The sequence below is a fragment of the Akebia trifoliata genome, chromosome 15, assembly GCF_017979445.1.
Source record: "Akebia trifoliata isolate Shusen 1 chromosome 15, ASM1797944v1, whole genome shotgun sequence".
Lineage (NCBI taxonomy): Eukaryota > Viridiplantae > Streptophyta > Magnoliopsida > Ranunculales > Lardizabalaceae > Akebia > Akebia trifoliata.
In genome coordinates, this window is record NC_141389.1 from 3,338,474 (window position 1) to 3,360,814 (window position 22,341).

At 35.3% G+C, this 22,341-nt stretch overlaps 1 protein-coding gene and 2 pseudogenes across 1 annotated transcript; all 3 read right to left on the bottom strand.

Moving 5' to 3' along the window:
• Positions 1 to 213: 213 nt before the first annotated feature.
• LOC147383946 (glucan endo-1,3-beta-glucosidase pseudogene) lies at positions 214 to 13,218 on the bottom strand (annotated as a pseudogene).
• A 3,365-nt stretch (positions 13,219 to 16,583) lies between these two features.
• On the bottom strand, positions 16,584 to 17,590 carry LOC147383947 (glucan endo-1,3-beta-glucosidase pseudogene; annotated as a pseudogene).
• A 2,449-nt stretch (positions 17,591 to 20,039) lies between these two features.
• On the bottom strand, positions 20,040 to 22,276 carry LOC147383948 (glucan endo-1,3-beta-glucosidase-like). Its single transcript, XM_086426695.1, has 2 exons — positions 22,166 to 22,276; positions 20,040 to 21,242 (listed from the first exon to the last, which is right to left on the bottom strand). Exons 1-2 carry the CDS (start codon positions 22,218 to 22,220, stop codon positions 20,293 to 20,295), a joined length of 1,005 nt encoding a protein of 334 aa, XP_086282821.1. The 5' UTR covers positions 22,221 to 22,276; the 3' UTR covers positions 20,040 to 20,292.
• Between the last annotated feature and the right edge of the window lie 65 nt (positions 22,277 to 22,341).

A 22,341-nucleotide genomic window follows, 5' to 3' on the forward strand; every position in this document is an offset into this window, starting at 1 on the left:
CAGTCATCTCTACAGGAACATGTAAAAAATAAATAAATTAATATATTCTAACATTACTAAGTATATAAAAAATCTATCCTAAATTTGCGATTTAAATAAACAGTCCAGATTCTTCAAATTCAAATAAGTTTGTTGTAAAAAATTTCACAATTAGAGCCATGAACAATTAGCGAACATACATGTAACACCGAGAAACATTACTTCATTTCGATGAACTACTTCACTGAAACATCGAAAAGTGAAATTACTTCATTATAATTTAGCAAATAAAAATTCTTTATTGAGATTACTTTTCTTCCATATAATAATCTTTTATGATTCATACAAAAGTTAATACATAATAATCTCTCTCTATCAATTGAAATTGATCGGGTATACGGGTTGTTTATTTGGAAAAAAGAGCCCGAAATGTTTTTCTGTCTCTTCGCCGCTCTTTTGATTCTCATTGAACATGGCAAACAAATAAGTCTCTATAGGCCTTCCCGACCTCTTCGGAGTACCTCCTTTCACATGGTTGATCAAATTCTGGTTGTAAGTTCGTGCATTTTCGATTGACGCAGTATCACCACCATCGGATGGCCAACCACTCTCCGATACAACAATTTCCAAAGCGGACCCACCCGCTTTCTCTAGAGAAGAGTAGATAGCATCCACAAGAGCATCAAAGAGATTCTGATACTGAAGTTTACCATCTTGATTTTTCCACGTAGCAGTGAATAAAGCATAAGGAAGAGGAATATCTGCCTTATTATAAATGTAAATGAAGTATGGGTACACATTGGCTAGGAATGGGGCCTGATTCTTCACTAAGAACCCTATGATTGGATTCAAATACGAACGCATGTCATCTCTGAAAGTCCCTTGTGATGGTGGATATGTATGATCAATAACACTCATGTCCATCGCGGTTGACACCTTGATTTGGTTTTGCAAGCCCGCTGATGCAATTGCATTGTAAATGTTTTGCATAGCGGGCAAAACATAAGTGGCGTTTGGGCTGTCAAATTTTACTTCATTACCAACAGAAATGTACTTGAACCTTACATCAGGAGAGTAGTCCTTTATATTTTTTTGGACCCAATCGTTAGCGGCGGAAACGTCGGATGCTACAAGTTGAAGGTATGTGTTAGGCACATCAAGTATGAGTTCAATATTGGATCCTCTAAGGGCCTGTAGAGTTGCTTGGTCTGGAAAATAAAGTCTCATCCTTCCTATGTTATTTGATCTATATAGATCAATAACTTCTTGTGGTGGTGGTAAATCGTTCCCTAGTTGTCCGTAACAAACACCAATGGATTGTCCACCTGCATCATGTTAATGAAGAACATTAGACAAAACTTGAATTCCAATGTAAATGAATTAGAGAAAACATGCATAATTATTGAAGTTTTATAGCCAAGATTTGGAGTCAGCTAAACTAATCTTTCTTTCGAGACAAATTTCGAAGATGATGAATGTCTTTTGGCGTGTGAGTCATATATATATGAGCCATGATCGAGAACGGTGTCCCGTTCCTATAGCAACAATCAATGTCTATAGGAACGGGACATGGTACTTACAATCCTTTGTCTTATAGGGTTAAAAGTTTTGAAATAGACTGATTTTTTGCCAATATGATCTCCATGGTGAGGAGATCATCCTCATACAAGGTCAGCCACTTCTGAAACTTCTAAAACCCCATCAAAAGTGGTTTACAAGTTGAAGACGGTCAATTTTTACTGTTAATTTGTAAACAATTTTTTATAGAGTTAAAAGTTTTGAAAATGGATGATATTTTGTGAGGATATCCGTACCATAGAGACCATCCTCATGAAAAATATCAGAAGGGTGTTGATTTTATGACTCCTCCCTCTGACATACTCCCCATATTCTCATGACGTGGCATATGCTAGATTCATAGATTTTTTTTCTCGGGATATATGTGCAGTTGTGTATCCTAATGGTAACCTTAGAATGTAAGGTCTTGGGAAAATCCACTTCTTGTCGACAATAAAATCCTTGATCTTTGCATTTAAATGACTGTCGAATTGATTAATAATTCGATTGCCAAATCTAGATATTATGCTCCCTTCTTGAAGTTAAGGATCTCTCCAAATACAAGTGTCTTCCCCATTGCCAAGTAAAAAGCGAACATGCTTTCGAACAAATTCTCTCTCCCTTAAAATGCCTCTCCACGCCCAAGAAGCATTATTTGCTTGCTAACATCCCCAAATATCCGAATCCCCCACATATCTCTTCCTCATCCAATCTGCCCAAGAGGATATTTATTTTCCACCACTCACCAGAACAACTTTGCCATCCCAATTTTATTTATATCCCTTAGGCGTCGAATGCCAAGATCTCCTTTATCATATAGTTTACACACACTTGTCTAACTGAAAGGATGGATAGACCTTAAAAGAGAAGGACCCTTCCAAAGAAAGTTATTGAGAGTATTTTATATTTTTTTCAAGACACTCACCGGAATATTAAATGAGGCAAACCAATAGACTTGAAAACTAGATGACACTAATTTAATTAATTCTAGCCTTCCCGCATAGGACAACAGGTTCGCTCTCCAACCCTCCACCCTTTTTGAGATTCTATCAATCAAAGGTAAGAAAAGTGTCTTTCAAAGACTTTAAGACCAAAGACTTTTCTATTAGAGAGAGAAAGAGAGAGACCCAATTTTAGAATATTGATAGGTGGTTATTTATTAGAACTTAAATTTCTATGGAGTGATATGCCAATTTGTAATCCATTTGAGCTCAACGACCCTTAGTAAGATTTAAAGCTGTACTATGTTAGGTAAGGAAAGTGTTTTCAAAGACTTTAAGAACAAAGACTTTTCTATTAGAGAGAGAGAGAGAGAGAAATAGACCCAATCTTAGAATATTCATAGTTGGTTATTTCTTGGAACTTTAATTTCTATGGAGTGATTGCCAATTTGTATTCCATTTGAGCTCAACGACCCTCGGTAAGATTTAAAATCTTTCTATGTTGTTAAGAAAAGTGTTTTTCAAGGACTTCTAGACCCAAGACTTTTCTATTAGAATTAGTTCCATTTCTCTCACTATATAAGGAGCTCAAAATGATGTTGTGATGAAATAATATAGTTAAATATATCTTCTTCTCAATGGCTACATCCTATACAAGAAGCAATAACCCTACAATGTCTGCGATACTGCTGCTGGTTGGAATGCTAATGGTAACCTTAGAATGTACAGGTCTCTAGAATTAATTAAATTAGTGTCATCTAGTTTTCAAGTCTATTGGTTTGCCTCATTTAATATTCTGGTGAGTGTCTTGAAAAAAATATAAAATACTCTCAATAACTTTCTTTGGAAGGGTCCTTCTCTTTTAAGGTCTATCCATCCTTTCAGTTAGACAAGTGTGTGTAAACTATATGATAAAGGAGATCTTGGCATTCGACGCCTAAGGGATATAAATAAAATTGGGATGGCAAAGTTGTTCTGGTGAGTGGTGGAAAATAAATATCCTCTTGGGCAGATTGGATGAGGAAGAGATATGTGGGGGATTCGGATATTTGGGGATGTTAGCAAGCAAATAATGCTTCTTGGGCGTGGAGAGGCATTTTAAGGGAGAGAGAATTTGTTTGAAAGCATGTTTGCTTTTTAATTGGCAATGGGGAAGACACTTGTATTTGGAGAGATCCTTAACTTCAAGAAGGGAGCATAATATCCAGATTTGGCAATCGAATTATTAATCAATTCGACAGTCATTTAAATGCAAAGATTAAGGATTTTATTGTCGACAAGAAGTGGATTTTCCCAAGACCTTACAATAACCGAATGCAATTAGTCATTGATCATATTTCATCCAATCCAATTCTGAAAATGTTGATGAGGGACAGAGTTATTTGGAGTTTGACAGCAAATGGCCAGTTCACATCAAAATCAGCATATGAGATGTTAGTTGAAGGGCAAGGTTCAGTTGGTTGGAAAAAAATTATATGGAATAAGAACCGTATTCCAAGATTCCTTTATTGCTTGGTTAGCTGTACAAAAGAAGCTTTCAACTGTTGAAAATCTGAATAAGAAGGGGTTCAAATGGGTGCCACGGTGCTCCTTCTGTGGTAACCATCAAGAGATGAATGACCATCTATTTTTTCGATGTCCATATATGCAATGGATTTGGATCCAATGCTTAAAGAAATTTGGAATAAACAGAGTTGGAATAGGATCAATAGAAGATGAATTGCAAGTGATTAACAGTGTACATATCAAATGTAATCAGATTACGCATATGTTATACTTAGCGCTTTGTGCAGTTATTTATTATTGCTGGAAGGAACGGAATCAACGTATATTTGTGGAAGTTCAGTCTGCAAAGGAGATAGTGCTGAATCAGGTGAGAGAGACGGTGAAGAAATGTTTTGATGGAGCAAAAATTGAAGTTGATTCGAGAAACATAATAGTGCAAATCATTAATAAATGGAGATGCAGCTACTCAGTCATCAAACCAGTGCTCAAACATTTTTTTTAGGGTACTCCAAAGGAGAATGAAGTGAAGATAAGCATAGATAGAGCGAGTTCTCAGCATAGGTAAGGATTTTGATTCATAAGCAGAAATAACGTGGGATAATTTCTTTTTGCAGGGTGGAGTAACACGAATTCTGCATATATTGTTCAAATTGAGCTTCAAGCTATTTTAGAGGCTATGAGATATGCAAGGATGAAGGGCATTTAACGAATTATAATCTCCTCTGATTCTTTATACTTAATCAAAAGTATTAAGCATGAAATCAAGCCTTCATGGAAGTATAGTGAAATTCTGCTAGAAATTTCAGAACAAATCAAATTTTTTGTGAAGTGTGCTTTTGAATTTTATTGGAGAGAAAAAAATAGGGCGGCGGATTAGTTAGCAAAATTGTGGTGCTATTCGAATAATTATTTTGTTATAGAAGAGAGGAGTAATGTTCCTCAATATCTAGTGAGAATTATTGAGGAAGATTTAATGTGTATGTACACTCGTTAGAAGTGTTTTCAGGGTGGGTTCCCTTTAACCCCAGCTTATCAATAAAAAATAAAATAAAATAAAAAAAACATAGTACGGTTTTAAATCTTACCAAGGGTCGTTGAGCTCAAATGGATGACAAATTGGCAAATCACTTCATAGAAATTTGAGTTCCAAGAAATAACCAACTATCAATATTCTATTCTAAGATTGGGTCTATTTCTCTCTCTCTCTGTCTCTAATAGAAAAGTCTTTGGTCTTGAAGTCTTTGAAAAACACTTTCCTTTCCTAACATAGTACGGTTTTAAATCTTACTAAGGGTCATTGAGCTCAAATGATTACAAATTGGCAATCACTACATAGAAATTTGAGTTCCAAGAAATACCACTAATCAATATTGTAAGATTGGGTCTATTTCTCTCTCTCTTTCTAATAGAAAAGTCTTGGGTCATGAAGTCTTTGAAAAACACTTTCCTTACTTAGTAAGATTTAAGGGTCGTTAAACTCAAATGGATTACAAATTGGCAATCCAACAATACATCCCTCTAGATTTCATGAAAAATCAGATTAAAAAAACATTTTTTGGGGGTTGATCCAAAGTTTTTAAAATGGACGGCTACTGATTTTCCACTGAACTCGCAAACTTAACATTAAAATTCAATCGTGAAAAATAACTTTTTATTTTTCAAAGTTCAAATAATTTTTTCCTTTACATCCCTGCGACATCAGATTATGTTTTGGATGCCACAAGATGAGCTCAAAGACCCATAGTAAGATTTGAAATCTTGCCATGTTACCATGTTAGTAAGATTTGAAAATTTCCATGTTAGTAAGATTTTCCTTACTCTGAAGTTTTTTTTTACTATTTATGTTCAAAGAGAATAAAAATTTGAATTGTGATAATCTGACTACCCCACCTGGCAAACTCAATCGGGATACATAACTGCACTTCGCCATAAAAAAGTGTAGCTTGAGGCAACCGTGTATCCCAAGGAGAGAAGATCTATGGTTCCCGAACTTGTCACATCAGGTAGTCGATTGAGTATGCCATTGGCTTGATCATTTTTCTTTCTTACAGATTAATCCTTTGTACTTTTTTCATATTGTATTGGCAAATTTGCCAATGGTGATCTTTTTTTTTCCCTTGAATTCCATAAATTTGCATTCCTGCTTTTTTTTTTTTTTCATGTTTTGTCTTGGATGATTGTGACTATTTCCTATCAGGTATGCTATCTCTCATCCATTCGGCATCGGAATCTCGTCAGTCTTTTGGGTTACTGCCAAGAAAATGGACAACAAATACTTATCATTGAATACATTCCCAAGGGAAGTATTTCCAGTCACTTACATGGACGATTATTTGCGTGATTCTAAAATGCTTAGATTAATCCAGGTGATATAGTTTCAACTGTGGCTGTTCACAGTTGGATATTCTTAGAATTAGAGGCATGTTTGTTTGTTATTAATTAGAGGCATGTACAGCATTTTTTTAAACATTAGTAATACTATCACCGGCGGTTTCTTAAGGGGCCCCTAATACTTATTTTACCGGCGGTTTACAGGAAATGCCGTTAATATTACATATTACCAACAATTCTAAAGCGCCTCTAATACAGAATTTTACGGCGGTTTCTAAAATGCCGTTAATATATTATGTCACCGGCCATTTTTAAAAGCCTCTAATACAGCATTTAATGGCGGTTGCGAAAAATGCCGTTAATATATTATATTACCAGCAGTTCTGAAATCGCCTCTAATATATTATTTTAGTGGCGGTTTCCAATAAGCGCCATTTATAGTATGTATTGCCGGCCATTTATAACCACCGGTAATAGAAAATACACGTGGACGAAAAAGTTGTATCGATACTTTATAACCGCCGGTAATTAGTTATAAAACCATTGGAAAAAATATAGTATTATTGGTGGTTCTACAACCGCTGTTGAAAACGCCGCTATAACTTTCCCCGATGTCAAAATTTGCCAGCTAAAGACCAACCGCAGTTGATATATAATACCGACGGTTCTTTATCATATTGAGGCGATTTGAAAACGCCGGGAAGACCGTTTATTTTGTAGTGTTTTCTCCTTTGCACACTATACATGTAGTCCATCTTATTCTTCAATCAAGTTCAATCCGTGGTGATCGAGACTTTATTGATCATATGGATTGCCAACTTGATTGCTCAAATCTACCTATGGAATTAGATAAAAACACCCATTATTGGCCGCAATGTTTTGGGATTAGTATCCCAATCATTGACTAATCTACATACCCAAATCATCATGATTGGAGATATCTAGCCCTTGGATTCCATCATTTAATGGGCCTAAAAGAGTTTGCTAAACTGCAATTTTAACCTTGACCCACAACACCCCAAACGTGTAGGACTTTGCATTATAACTTCTTGTGTGTTCTATGCATTAAAGAATGGACCTAATAATTGACTCCCAAGTCAATGGTCAATGTCTGCACCGTATACGTAAGTAATGGAAAATCCACTATATTCCCAAGTCCCAAGTGGGACCCAAATAGTATTAAACTACCAGAGGACCTTGCTTTGTACTCCATAAATTGCGAAAATAAAATTTTCCATGCTTTTATGTCTGTGGAAATAAAAAATTTCACACGTTTAGGTTTTTTCTGACTATGATCCTGTTTGGATACAATTTAACTCTGTTTGTATACAAAGTAGAATGTAATTTTGGTAGAAAGTATCTTTTAGAAATTAAAAAGTAATTTTTTATTTCTTTTAAATGCATCCAAACGATTATACATGAAGTAACAAGGTAATCAAGGAGATGGGGAATATAAAATAGAAATATTTTCCTTACCAACTGAGTAAAGATTTTAAGCCTTACTAAGAGTGGTTTTGTGCAAATTGATTACCACATTGGCAACCCAACACCACAACCCTGTAGATTTCATGGAAAAACACAGATTCAAAAAAAAAAAAAAAATTCGTAACACAATTTCCTTTGGGCATGATCCAGGGTTTTGAAAATGGTCGGCAACCGAACTTCCACATAACTCTCAAATTTAAAATTGAAATTCAATAGTGAAAAATTACATTTTTTTTAGAATTGTTTTGTTCAAAATTCATAAAAAATTTTCCTCTATAGCCTTGAATCATTGGATCATGGTTTTGTATGCACAAGTTGAACCCAAGGACCCTTAATGAGGGTGAAATCCTTACTAACTTTGTAAAACTAGTTGGACTCAAAATAAAATGCGTTACTTGTTATTAATATGTTTGCTCACGGTAATTGTGGACTCTCGGGAGGAGAATCGATGACTGCACCTTTAATGCTGTTAGTACTAGTATATGTAAGAATTCTGAATTAGCTAGTTTTAAATAGCCTCAATGGAACAAAACCAAATCATAAATTATAAAATAAGTAGACACGAAGAAGACAAATCAAAACACCAAGATTTAAATGGAAGACTCTTCTCAAGTTCTTATCGAAAATTTGATATATTACATAAAATATGACAAGACAAGTATTACATCTTCATCTACCTATCTTCCACTGCTCTTGACAAAACCCCAAGAATACAACCTTGATTTTCTTTTATTTACATAAGCAAGTTGAGTCAATTTTGACCCTAATTCATGGGTCTAAGCCTACCCATTGTATGCAACACTTCCTATTTTACAAATTAATAATGAAAAATAAATAAATTAAAAATACACGAAAATAAAAACATAAAAAACCAACAAAAATACCTTGGAATGGTTTTGTACTCTATCTCCCCCATTGTTTTAAGAAATAACACGATACCATGATCCTCATTTTGCCATATTTCCTACCATGGTTTCAAAAATCATTCATGATCCCTAGTCATCTTCGTATTATTCATGAGTGCTTAAACAGGACAAGACGTTATAACTGAGATGTGCAATGTTATTGTTGAAACATTTTGGAGAGTAACCTAATGGTTTAGTAAATATTATTGGTCAATTCAGATATACATAAATTGTATTAATTTTATTGCCGCCAAAATAGTTTAAATTAGTAAAATTTATAGAATATTTAATTGCATTAGATTTTGGTCATCGGGGTGGCATTAAAGAACAATAATATTTACAATTACATACTTAATTAGGTAAATGAGATTAACCCAAAGGAGAATTTCATTTAACTAATTAAAATTTGAATAAGGTAATATAATCTACATCAATTTAAAAAAATTGGGATTGGACTTCCAAACGTAACAAAACTGACTGAATAAATTATATAAATTATATTAACCTTATAGGATAACCTAATTAGTTTATTACCCTAAAAAATGAGTGAATAATAAACAAACCTAGTTAACCCAAAGGATAATTGAGGTCATATTAATAAATTCCTTATTATCAAATAAAACTCAAGGTACTTATTAGAGTATTGTCATTATTTAATTTTAGTTCCTATTTCATTGCTCTCTTATACCTCTATTATCTCAATCCTTATCAGATCAAATTTTTCGAAATAGTATGAACACATCCAATTTACTCTGGGTGTTCAAGATCTTGACCTAACATTTATTTTTTTTGAAATCTGCGAACCTTATGTAAACACCCCATTTTTGCACTTGCCTGATTAATCAACTCGTCAATCCGATCGCAACGGTTCCCAATGATGGATGTCTATTCCAATGCTTTATTTTATTACTAGATATGTTTCAGAAATCTGGATGAGGTATCTCAAATTAACAAAACTGTAGAAATCATGTTACGTTAAGAAAATATAACCCCAAAAGCTTAGAAATCATCATTTTTAAGAAAAAAATAAGTTTCACGATAAAAATTACTAAAAAATGATCAAATTACTAAAATACCCATAACATTAAAACATCCTTAGAGCTTACATTACGCTTAGGAAAACTCATTCAAATACATAAAATAATAAATCAAAATCAAATAAATTATTTCGCCAATTTTCACAAAATTTGATAAAATTACGAAAATTCCCCTCATAAAGTTCACGACCATTTCGCACAAAAATATTCATAAATGACACAAAAAAATGTTTCAATTGAATTACTTACGAAAAATCGATTCTAAAAAATTTTGAAACATCAAAAACCGACTTGAAACGCAAAAGTTCTCTTTAGGGGCAAAACGGTAATTTTTCAAATAAAAAAAGTTAAAATTTTGAAATTAATAAATAAAACATTAAATAATGTAAAGTGAAACATTAATAAAATTAATTTAAAAATTTTAACCAAAAAAATCGATCAATTAAGCTCTTAGGCAAAATTGTAGATGGTTGCAAGAACCTCTCCATTTGGGGGCCCAAAGAATTAAAGATATAATAAAGGGGGGTTCTCCAAAAAATTAAAGTCGATCAAGTAAGACTCAAGTCAAAAAATTAAAGTCAATCAAGTATAACTAAAGTCAAGATCTTAAAGTCAATCAAGTAAGACTCAAGTCAAAAAATTAAAGTCAATCAAGTAAGACTAAAGTTAAAATCTTAAAGTCAATCAAGTGAGATTAAAAGTCAAAACCCTACTAGAATTCTAATTAAACAATAACTATATTTAAAATAATCTTAATTAAATAATAACTCTAGTTAAAACAATTCTAATTAAAATATAACTCTACCTAAAACAATTATAATTAAATAATAACTCTCTTTAAAAGAATTATAATTAAACATTAACTCTATCTAAAAGGCACTGAATAAATCTATAAATAGGGGTCCCTACAACCTATTTTCGTATTAAATAATAAATCCTAAGAGAAGTAAGTAAAAAAACTTATTTAACCTCCGATAAACTCTAATTTTGAAGTCCTAACTCCTTACCTAACACCCATACTTCAACTTTAACTTGAAAAACACCTAAAAACCCTTCAAAAACACCTAAAAACCCTTCAAAAACACCTAGAAATCCATAAAAAAAAAAATTCGAAGAATTCAGATCTAAGAAAAAGATACCTTGCTTTGGAGATCTGAAGCGAATCCATCGATAGAACGAAACGAGGAGTACCGTATAAGGAGCTATTCTACCAGATCTGAGGGAACAAGACCGTTGTCTTCAAAAGGTATATATTTCTTATTTTTTTATTACTTAGGTCTTTTAGCAATGTAGTTTATTTGAAAATTAGTAAAGACCGGCGTTTGCCGTGTGGGATTGGTGCCTAACACCTTTCAACCCCATAATTTGATTCTCGAACTCAGTTATTTTTTAGTAGATTAGTTGTTTTTATCCGTTTAAAGTCGATATTCGGTTCCTAGACCATAATAACTAGGTGACGACTCCCAAACCTCCAAAGTCAAAAGCGGATTCACGCATCCCGCGGATCGAGGGCGCTTTCAGTGGCTACTCCACTAGGGACTATTGAGGATCATACTTGAAAAGTCCCAAGTATGGGAACATTGCCAATGACCTAGCTTTATTTATTTATTTATTTATTGTTTATCGTTTTTTTTTGTATTTATTTATTTATTTATTATCCTTGTTGGTCCAATCATTAATCATTCGGTTCGATCTTGAGTGCGTTGATCTAGCACATTGTTTTTTGTGATTCAATCGAAGGTTACGTAGGGTGACCCTAAATGGAGCAAGAAATCGATTTTTATTCAAGATGAATTAATGATTGTTAAAACATGGAGGTTGTCGATTTTAAAAAATAAAAACAAATTTTAATTTTTTCTTTCTCTTTTTTAATATTCATTAAGCGTACGATGATCTATCATTTGATATATATATATATATATATTTTAAAAGAAGGGCTAGTGTGTGTTAATTTTTTTTTTTTTTTTGTATTATTAAAGGGCAGCAACGTTTAACAAAACTAAGGGGCTGGTGGTGTAAAAAAAACAAAAACAAAAAATTTGTGCTGTTAAGGGGCAGGGGCAGCAACGTTTAACAAAAATAAGGGGTAACAAAAATAAAGGGGGCTGGTGTATAATAATAAAAAATTTGGTTTTTATTTTTCCATCTTCTTCTTCAATAAGAAGATAAAAAAACCAGTAAGAGAGAGGAACACCTCTCTCTCTCTCTCTCTCCTTCATCTCTCCATGTCTCACATTGTTCAAACCAGAATCCAAACTTCCGTCCATGAAGAAACCATTGTTTCTCCATGATCGAAACACAGGTTCTCAATATGTCCCACTATGACCAAAACGAAGAGACATATTGGGAGAAACTCAATCAATGTCGCCGAGTCTCAAATCCAAAGGAGAAAAATCCATCTAACCATATGATCTAAAAAATGTCCATCGCCCTCTCTGAACTTGAGAGATTGCAGCAATGTCTTTTAGAAATCGTTTTTTTTTTAAGAAAAAAAACAATTCATGTTTTATCTCAATGATGGAATGGGCTTCTATATTCATTTGGGAAATCCCGATTATAGAGTCAGAATTTGGAATTGGCGATAACTCAAAGTCTTTTTTCAAAGGTTTTTCTTGATAATGAAGATTAGTGAAAATTCAGATTTCTAGTTTCATGTTGTTTTATCGAAATTTGAAGATTCAGATGAATTGTTTCTAGATATTGATTCTCGGTTTTGGGAATTTCCTGATAATCCTCTGGTATTTGTTATTGTTTTTCGTTAATAAAAAAAAATATCACATTGATTTCAGATTAAAATTAGAATTAATCTCACTTCGTTTTGAATTCGAAGAAATTATGTTTCGAACTCGATCTCATTGGCCTCATAAGAACACGCCACAAACCTTTGGAGTCTTCTCGAATAATATGGTGACTCAGCTATTTACAGAACTATAACTTGGTTAAAATTTTGGTTTTGATGCAGAGTCATTTGATCGTTGCTTGGTGATTTGATTAAGATCTATCATATGAAATCAGACCTGTGTCCTTTGATTATATCTCCACATTGCTGAACAAAGCAATAAGCATGTCATCCACATACAAAAGAAGATAGATATAATCACCTCCACGAAGCTTCCGAATATAGACACAATAGTCATAATCACTTTTGGAGAACCTATGCTTTAGCATGAAGGAATCAAATCGCTTGTACCACTGCTGAGAAGATTGCTTCAATCCATAAAGTGATTTCCTCAAACGACATACCTGATGTTCTTTACCCTCAACCTTGTAACCCTCAGGTTGATGCATATAAATTTCCTCATCCAAGTCTCCGTGCAAGAAGGCTGTTTTGACATCGAGTTGTTCCAACTCAAGATCACCGTGAGCAACAATACTCAATAGCACCCGAATAAAAGTGTGCTTCACTACAGGAGAAAAAATCACATTGTAATCAACACCCTCTCTTTGTGCAAACCCCTTAGCCACTAGTCTAGCCATGTACCTTGTACCATTGAGATTGGAAGGATCCTCTTTCCTTTTGTACACCCACTTACAACCAATAGCTTTCTTTTCCACGGGCAATGGGACTACCTCCCATGTTTGGTTCTTCTAGAGAGATTCCATCTCTTCTTCCATCGTAGCTGCCCAACTCTTACTATCTCTATCCTGAATAGCTTCTTTGAAGGTGACCGACTCATCATCCTCTACCAAAAGTGCATACTCAACCAAATTTACCTGCCCATAATGCCTCAGGGGCTGATCTGAACCCAACTTCTGAACTTGCTTGTATGCTCGCTTTGGCCTAGTGGAAGCCAAAGACTCCTCAAGCTGTTGTTGTTGAAGCACTTGTACATTCTCTTGCTGAATCTCCTTATGTTCAAGCTCATCATCATTCTCATCTTGAGTGTCTCTATGATGCTCCTTTTGTACACGACTAGAACCTAGTTGGTCTTTAGGTTCTATGTCAACCACTTGAGACTTTGAAGTCCCAGCACCTTCATCACCTGGCGCCATAGCTTTTGACAAAGCTACCATGGAACTCTCATCAAAAGTAACATCGCTGCTGATTATGAACTTAGAATCCTCTACACACTAAATGCGATATCTTTTTACTCCCGTTGCATACCCCAAGAATATTGCCTTCTTGGCTCTAGCGTCAAGCTTTCCCTCGTTGACATGGTAATAGGTTGTGCAACCGAAAATTCTGAGTCTCTCATAATCTGCATGCTCTCCTGACCACACCCTATAAGGTATATCTCCATCTAACTTCGAATGTGGAGACCGGTTCACTATGTAGCAAGTTGTAGCAACCGACTCTACCCACCATTCTTTGCCCAAACCAGCATACGGGCGCATACACACTACTCTCTCCCGTAATGTTCGATTCAGTCTCTCTATGACTCCATTCTACTATGGTGTTTTTCTGACTGTCCAGTGTCGAGCAATACCTTCCTGATCACAGAACTCTTTTAAAGCACCCTTTGTATACTCTGTACCGTTATTAGAACGTACTGTCTTCAATTTTCTGCTCGTTCTATTCTCAACCATTGCTTTCCACGTTTTGAATGTCTCGAATACCTCATTCTTATACTTAAGGAAATAAATCCAAGCATACCTAGAGTAATCATCCACGAACGAGACAAAATATATGGAACCACCTTTGGAAGTTACCGTAGCCGAACCCCAAATATCTGTATGCACATAGTCTAATATATCTCTGTTTCTGTTTTTGCTTGAAGAGAACTGAACCCGGTGTGCCTTTCCATACACACAATGCCCGCAAAAATCCATGCAAGGCTTTTTCATGTTCTTCAGTAGACCTTCCTTACCAAGCAGATTTAAACCCTTTTCTGACATATGCCTAAGCCACCTGTGCTATAACCTAGTGCATTCAGTTGGGTCTCCACCACTTCCAACTGTTCCAACCGCTACATTTCCTATAACTGTAGTACCCAGAAGAGTATAGAGATTACCATGACAAATACCCTTCATCACTACTAAAGAACCACGAACAACCTTTTTCACTCCATTTTCCGTAACTATCTTGCAGTCACCGAAGTCCAAAGCATCAACAAAAATAAGGTTTTTCTGTAAGTCAGGAATATGTCTCACATCCGTCAAGGTTCTGATTACTCCATCATGCATTTTGATTCTAATTGAACCAAGTCCCACCGTTTTACAAGCATGGTTATTACCCATCAATACGATTCCACCATCAATGCCTTTGTAGGTAGTAAACCACTTCCTATTTGGACACATATGGTAAGAGCAACTCGAATCAAGAATCCACTTATCGGAGATTTCTTCATCACTCGTGACGGAGTAGCATTCATCGCTGCCCCCTTCTTCTGAAGCATAGCTAGCCTCTTGCTTGCCTTGTTGCTTCCCATTAAACTTGTTTTTATTGTTATTCTTCCCGCCTACTCTTTTGTTAGAGCAATTTGCCTTGAAATTCCCAAGCTCACCGCATTTGAAACACAGTCTTTCCGCAAGAGGTCTAGAACTCAATCTAGACTTTCCTCCATTGCCTTTTTCTCGTTCATTTATTCTTCCTCTTACAAACAGCCCCTGTGTTTGCTCCTTATTACCACTAGTAGCCATACCACTAGTTACAATCTTTTGAAGATCATCCGCTAGAAGTGATGTTCTAGTCTCATTCATCGTTAAATTTTCACCCACAAGCATCAATGTTTGTACAAGGTTCTCATATGACTTTGGTAATGAAAGAAACAACAAAAGTACTTGATCCTCATCTTCTACCTTGACATCAATATCCTTCAAATCTGATATGATCCTATCAAACTTGTTGATGTACTCCTAGATTGGTGTATCTTCCTCCATCTAGCAAGTATATAATCTGGACTTCAAATAGATCCGATTTGTTAGAGTCTTCGTCATGAAGTTACTTTCTAACTTTGACCACACACCCACAACCATTACCTTTCCATCCACCAAGAAAGCTACATCCCTTTCAAGGCATAAAATTATCGACGCTCGTGCTTCGAGATCCAACTCTTCCCAATCCTCGTCAAACATGTTTTTGTGCTTCTTTTCTTTTCTTACCAACGCCTTGTACAATTTCTGTGAGATTAGCAAAATTTTCATTTGCATCCTTCAATAGGAAAAATCATTCTTCCCATTGAACTTCTCTATCTCATACTTTCCCACTTTGATGGTTCCGCTAGTAGACGTCATTATCTACTTATTTAATAATACTAGCTTCTCTCAGGAATTTCAACAAACACCTTGTGTACACACAATACCCAAGTAAATACCTCAAATCGGAGCTTAACCACCCTGATTTGAATGAAGGCTCTTATACCAATTGTTGGGAGGGGAGCCGCGGAAACAAACCATCTAGAGAGAAACCTTTTATCGGAACTTATACCAAGTTCCAAAACACACCAACAAGCAATGACCAACACTACTAGCAATCAAAGTAAAGTAAAACTAATTACGAACGTAAATAACAAATAAAGAAATGCTCACACAATATTTACGTGGTTCAACGATGTGCCTACGTCCACAGGGGTGAAGGGAGAATTCACTATATGAAGAAACCAACGACGTGCACAACCCACAAGTTCGTCCTAAGAAGAAAGCTTGGTTTTTACCCAAAGAGAAGATCAACATCTTCCTTTGTAATCCCTCCTAGCCCTCTCTCTGATTTTACAGATTTCTATCTAACTTATTCTACCACAAGATAGTTGTTGTATTTATAACAAAAGAGATATGCTATTGCCACACCAACAATTGCTAATAGATGCTATTACCACACCAACTACTATTACTGATGCCACAAGTATACACAGTTCATATTTACGATTCATGCAAAAATTAATACATAATAATTTTTCTCTCAATCAATTGAAATTGATCAGGTATAATAGTTGTTTATTTGGAAAAAAGAGCCCGAAATGTTTTTCTCTCTTTTCGTCGCTATTTTCATTCACATTGAACATGGCAAACACATAAGTCTCTATGGGCCTTCCCTGCCTCTTCTGAGTACCTCCTTTCACATGGTTGATCAAATTCTGGTTGTAAATTTGTGCATTTTCGAGACGTAGTATCACCACCATCAATGGCCAACCACTCTCCGATTCAACTATTTCCAAAGCGGACCCACCTGTTTTCTCTAGAGAAGAGTAGATAGCATCCACAAGAGCATCAAAGAGATTCTGATACTAAAGCTCACCATCCTGATTATTGGACGTAGAAGTGAATAAAGCATAAGGAAGAGGAATGTCTGCCTCATTATAAATGTAACTGTAAGTATGGGTACACATTGGCCAGGAATGGGGCTTGATTGTTCACTAGGAACCCTATGATTGGATCCAAATGCGAGCACACGTCATCTATGAAAGTCCCTTTTGATGGTGGATATGATTGACCTATAACAACCATGTCCATCATGGTTGACACCTTGATTTGGCTTTGTAGGCCCGCTGATGCAATTGCATTGTAAATGTTTTGCGGGCAAAACATTAGCGGCGTTTGGGCTGTCACTATCAACAGATATGTACTTGAACCTTACATCAGGAGAGTAGTCCTTTATATTTCTTTGGACCTAATTGTTAGCGGCGGAAATGTCGGATGCTACAAGTTGAAGGTCTGTGTTAGGCACATCAAGTATGAGTTCAATATTGAATCCCCTAAGGGCTTGTAGAGTTGCTTGGTCTGGAAAATAAATTCTCATCCTTCCTATGTTATTTGATCTCTATAGATCAATAACTTCTTGTGGTGGTGGTAAATTGTTCCCTATTTGCCCATAACAAACACCAATGGATTGTCCACCTGCATCATTTTTATGAAGAATATTTAGACAAAACTTGAATTCCAATGTAAACGAATTAGAGAAAACATATATCATTATTGAAGTTTTATAGCAAAGATTTGGGGTCAGCTAAATGAATCTTATTATTCGAGACAAATTTCAATGATGATGAATGTCTTTTGGTGTGTTGGTCATATATATATGAGCTGCGATTTATAGCAACAAACAATGTCTACATGGCACCTTTTGGTTGGATATTAAACACATTGGGCTGCATGTCCTGTAGAAAACAAGTTGATGACTAGTGAGTACCCAATGTGTTCTAAACACCTACAACAAGGTGCCACATAGACAACATTCCTGTAGAATAGGAATTGGGCATGCATGGTTCTTAAATTTCTTTGTCTTATAAGGTTAAAAGTTTTGAAATAGGCTGATTTTTTGTGAATATGATCCCTATGGTGAGGAGATCATCCTCATAAAAAGTCAGCCAGTTTTGAAACTGCTAAACCCCCATCAAAAGTGGTTTACAAGTTGAAGAATCAGTGACCGTCAATTTTTACCGTTGATTTGTAAACAATTTTTGATGGAGTTAGAAGTTTCATAGTGGGGTGATATGTTGTGAGGATATCCGTACCACAGAGACCATCCTTATAAATAAAAAATCAGAAGGGTTGTGATTTTAAGACTCCTCCCTCTGACATACTCCCCATACTCTCCTGGCGTGGCATATGCTTGATTCATATATAGATTTTTTCTCAGTATATATGTGCAGTTGTGTACCCAATGAAAAAAATATATATGGTCTAGCACATGCCACGTCAGGAGATTACGGGGTAGTATGCCAGAGGGGGAATCTGAAACCCATTATTCAAATCAGAATACATATGCTGGGATGGGCATTGATATCTTTGTGCATGCATGCATGCATGTATGTGTGTGTGTGTGAGAGAGAGAGAGAGAGAGACTTTTAGATTCTAAGGTTGCCATTAGCATTCCAACCAGCAGCAGTATTGCAGACATTGTAGGGCAATTGCTTCTTGTATAGAATGTTGCCATTGAGAAGAAGATATATTTAACTACATATCATCACCAACATCATTTTGAGCTCCTTAAAAATTTCAGTATGATGCTCTCCTTTCCACCCTATACATGTAGTCCATCTGATTCTTCAATCAAGTTCAATCCATGGTGGTCGAGGCTTTTTCCATCATGGATGGCCAACTTGATTGTTCAAATCTACCAATGGAATTACATAAAGACACACATTATTGGACCACATTGTTTTGGGATTAGCATCCTAATCCTTGACTAATCTACATACCCAAATCATCATGATTGGAGATATCTAGCCGTTGGATTCCTTCATTTAATAGGCCTAAAAGAGGTTGCTAAATTACTATTTTAACCTTGAACCACAACCCCAAAAACGTGTGGGACCTTGCATTAGAATTTGTTTTGTTCTACGAATTAAAGAATAGGCCTAATAATTGACTCCCTAAGGCAATGGTCAATGTTTGCACCGTATACGTAGGTAATGGAGAATCCACTATCTTCCCAAGTCCAAGTCCCAAGTGGGACCCATATAGTATTGAACTACCAAAGGACCTTGCTTTGTACTCCATAAATTGCGAAAATAAACTTTTCCATGCATTTATATTTGTGGAAATAAAATTTTCCACACATTTAGGTTTTTCTTCGACTATGAGCCCGATTGGATACAATTTAACTCTGTTTGGATACAAAGTAGAAAGTATTTTTTAGAAATTAAAAAGTATTTTTTTTTTCAATTTTTTTAAGTGCATCCAAGCGATTATATATGAAGTAAAATAGATAATCAAGGAGATGGGAAAAATAAAAGAGACATTTTCCTTACTAATTGAGTAAAGATTTTAAGCCTTACTAAGAGTCGTTTTGCGCAAATTGATTACCACATTGGCAGCCCAACACCACAACCTTGTAGATTTCATGGAAAAACACATATTAAAAAAAAAAAAAATTCGTAACACAATTTCCTTTGGGCTTGATCCAGGGTTTTGAAAATGGTCGGCAACTGAACTTCCACATAACTCTCAAATTTAAAATTGAAATTCCATGGTGAGAAATTACTTTTTTTTTTAAGATTTGGTTTGTTTATATATAGAATATCGAAATTAATTTATTTGACAAACCAACTACAAGGTCTTTAGGGTTGTATCAATATAGATTCCCTTGTAGGATATTATTACAAGATAACTTTTGTTTGGATCACTTTTTTAAGGAGATGGTCAAGTAGGAATTCTTGATTGGCCGGGTGGAATAAATTGAATTATTTGAGATCCTTCAGAAATCGAGTAAGAGCAATGCCTTATCAACTAGCACTACCGCTTCAACTTTTAAGAGTGCATGACATATTTCATGTATTGATTCTCGAGATACACATTTATCCCAATCGTTGGAATTCATGTTTTATACTTAATTTTTGTTGATACTTCTGCTTTTAGATCTATATGGATAACACATTTTCCAAGACCAAACTGAACAGTGATTCATTCTCAACAGGAACTTGTCATAAAAAATCAATATATTCTAACATTAGTAACTATATTAAAAATCTATCCTAAATTTGAGATTTAAATGAATAATTTATATTCTTCAAACTCGAGTCCAGTTTTAGTAAAGAATGTCACAATTCAAGGCATGGACAATTAGCGAATATAAACTCTTTATTAAGATTACTTTCCTTCCACTGCCATAGGTATAGACAGCTCTTATTTAAGATTCATACAAAAATTAATACATAATAATCTTTCTCTCAGTCAATTGAAATTGATCGGGTATACGGGTTGTTTATTTGGAAAAAAGAGCCCGAAATGTTTTTCTCTCTCTTCGCCGGTCTTTTCATTTTCATTGAACATGGCAAACACATAAGTCTCTATAGGCTTTCCCGACCTCTTCGGAGTACCTCCTTTCACATGGTTGATCAAATTCTGGTTGTAAGTTTGTGCATTTTCGATTGATGTAGTATCACCACCATCGGATGGCCAACCACTCTCCGATACAACAATTTCCAAAGCGGACCCACCTGCTTTCTCTAGAGAAGAGTAGATAGCATCCACAATAGCATCAAAGAGATTCTGATACTGAAGCTCACCATCTTGATTATTGGTAGTAGAAGTGAATAAAGCATAAGGAAGAGTAATGTCTGCCTTATTAGAAATGTAACTGAAGTATGGGTACACATTGGCCAGGAATGGAGCTTGATTCTTCACTAAGAACCCTATGATTGGATCCAGATAAGAACGCATGTCATCTTTAAATGTCCCTTCTGATGGTGGATATGATTTACCTAGAACACCCGTGTCCATCGCGGTTGACACCTTGATTTGGCTTTGTAGGCCCGCTGATGCAATTGCATTGTAAATGTTTTGCATAGCAGGCAAAACATAAGCGGCGTTTGGGCTGTTAGATTTTACTTCATTACCAACAGAAATGTACTTGAACCTTACGTCAGGAGAGTAGTCCTTTATATTTCTTTGGACCCAATCATTAGCAGCGGAAACGTCGGATGCTACAAGTTGAAGGTCTGTGTTAGGCACATCAAGTATGAGTTCAATATTGGATCCTCTAAGGGCTTGTTGAGTTGCTGGCTCTGGAAAATAAATTCTCATCCTTCCTATGTTATTTGATCTATATAGATCAATAACTTCCTGTGGTGGTGGTAAATCGTTCCCTAGTTGCCCATAGCAAACACCAATGGATTGTCCACCTGCATCATGTTAATGAAGAATATTTAGACAAAACTTGAATTCTAATGTAAATGAATTAGAGAAAACATGTATCATTATCAAAGTTTTATAGCCAAGATTTGGAGTCAGCAAAACTAATCTTTTTTTTTAGACAAATTTCAATGATGATGAATGTCTTTTGATGTGTGGGTCATATATATATATGAGCCGCGATCCAGAATGGTGTCCCGTTCTTGTAGCGACAAACAATGTCTAGTGGCACTTTTTGGTTGGATATTAAACACATTGAGCTGCATGTCCTGTACACATACCACAAGGTGCCACATATACAACATTCCTATTCTATAGGAACGGGACACGGTTCTTACAATCCTTTGTCTTATAGGGCTAAAAGTTTTGAAATAGGCTGAATTTTTGCAAATATGATCTCTATGGTGAGGAGATCATCCATGTAAAAGGTCAGCCACTTCTGAAACTTCTAACACCCCCATCAAAAGTGGATTACAAGTTGAAGAATCATCGACCGTCAATTTTTACTGTCAACTTGTAAACAATTTTTTTTGGAGTAAAAGTTTCAGAATGGAATGATATTTTGTGAGGATATCCAGACCATAGAGACCATCCTCATTAAAAAAAACAGAAGGATTGTGATTTTATGACTCCTCCCATACTCCCCGTACTCTCATGACATGGCATATGCTAGATTCATAGATTTTTTTATCGGGATATATGTGCAGTTGTGTATCCCAATGAAAAAAATATCTATGGTCTAGCACATGTCACGTCAGGAGAGTATGGGATAGTATGTAAGATGGGGAGTCTGAAATCCATTATTCAAATCAGAATATATATGCTGGGATGGGGATTTATATCTTTGTGCATGCATGCATGTGTGTGTGTGTGTGTGTGTGTGTGTGTGTGTCAGACAGAGAGAGAGAGAGACTTGTAAATTCTAAGGTTGCCATTAGCATTCCAACCAGCAGCAGTATTGAAGACATTGTTGGACAATTGCTTCTTGTATAGAATGTTGCGATTGAGAAGAAGATATATTTAACTATATGTCATCACCAATATCATTTTGAGCTCCTTATATAGTGAAAGAAATGGAAGTAATTAAGA

Bases quoted from the DNA above. Each gene is read 5' to 3' on its own strand.
- LOC147383948 (XM_086426695.1), bottom strand. From the start codon at position 22,220: ATGTCTTCAATACTGCTGCTGGTTGGAATGCTAATGGCAACCTTAGAA. The intron at 21,243-22,165 runs GTCTCTCTCTCT...AACATGATGCAG, and splicing joins GGCAACCTTAGAATTTACAA to GTGGACAATCCATTGGTGTT.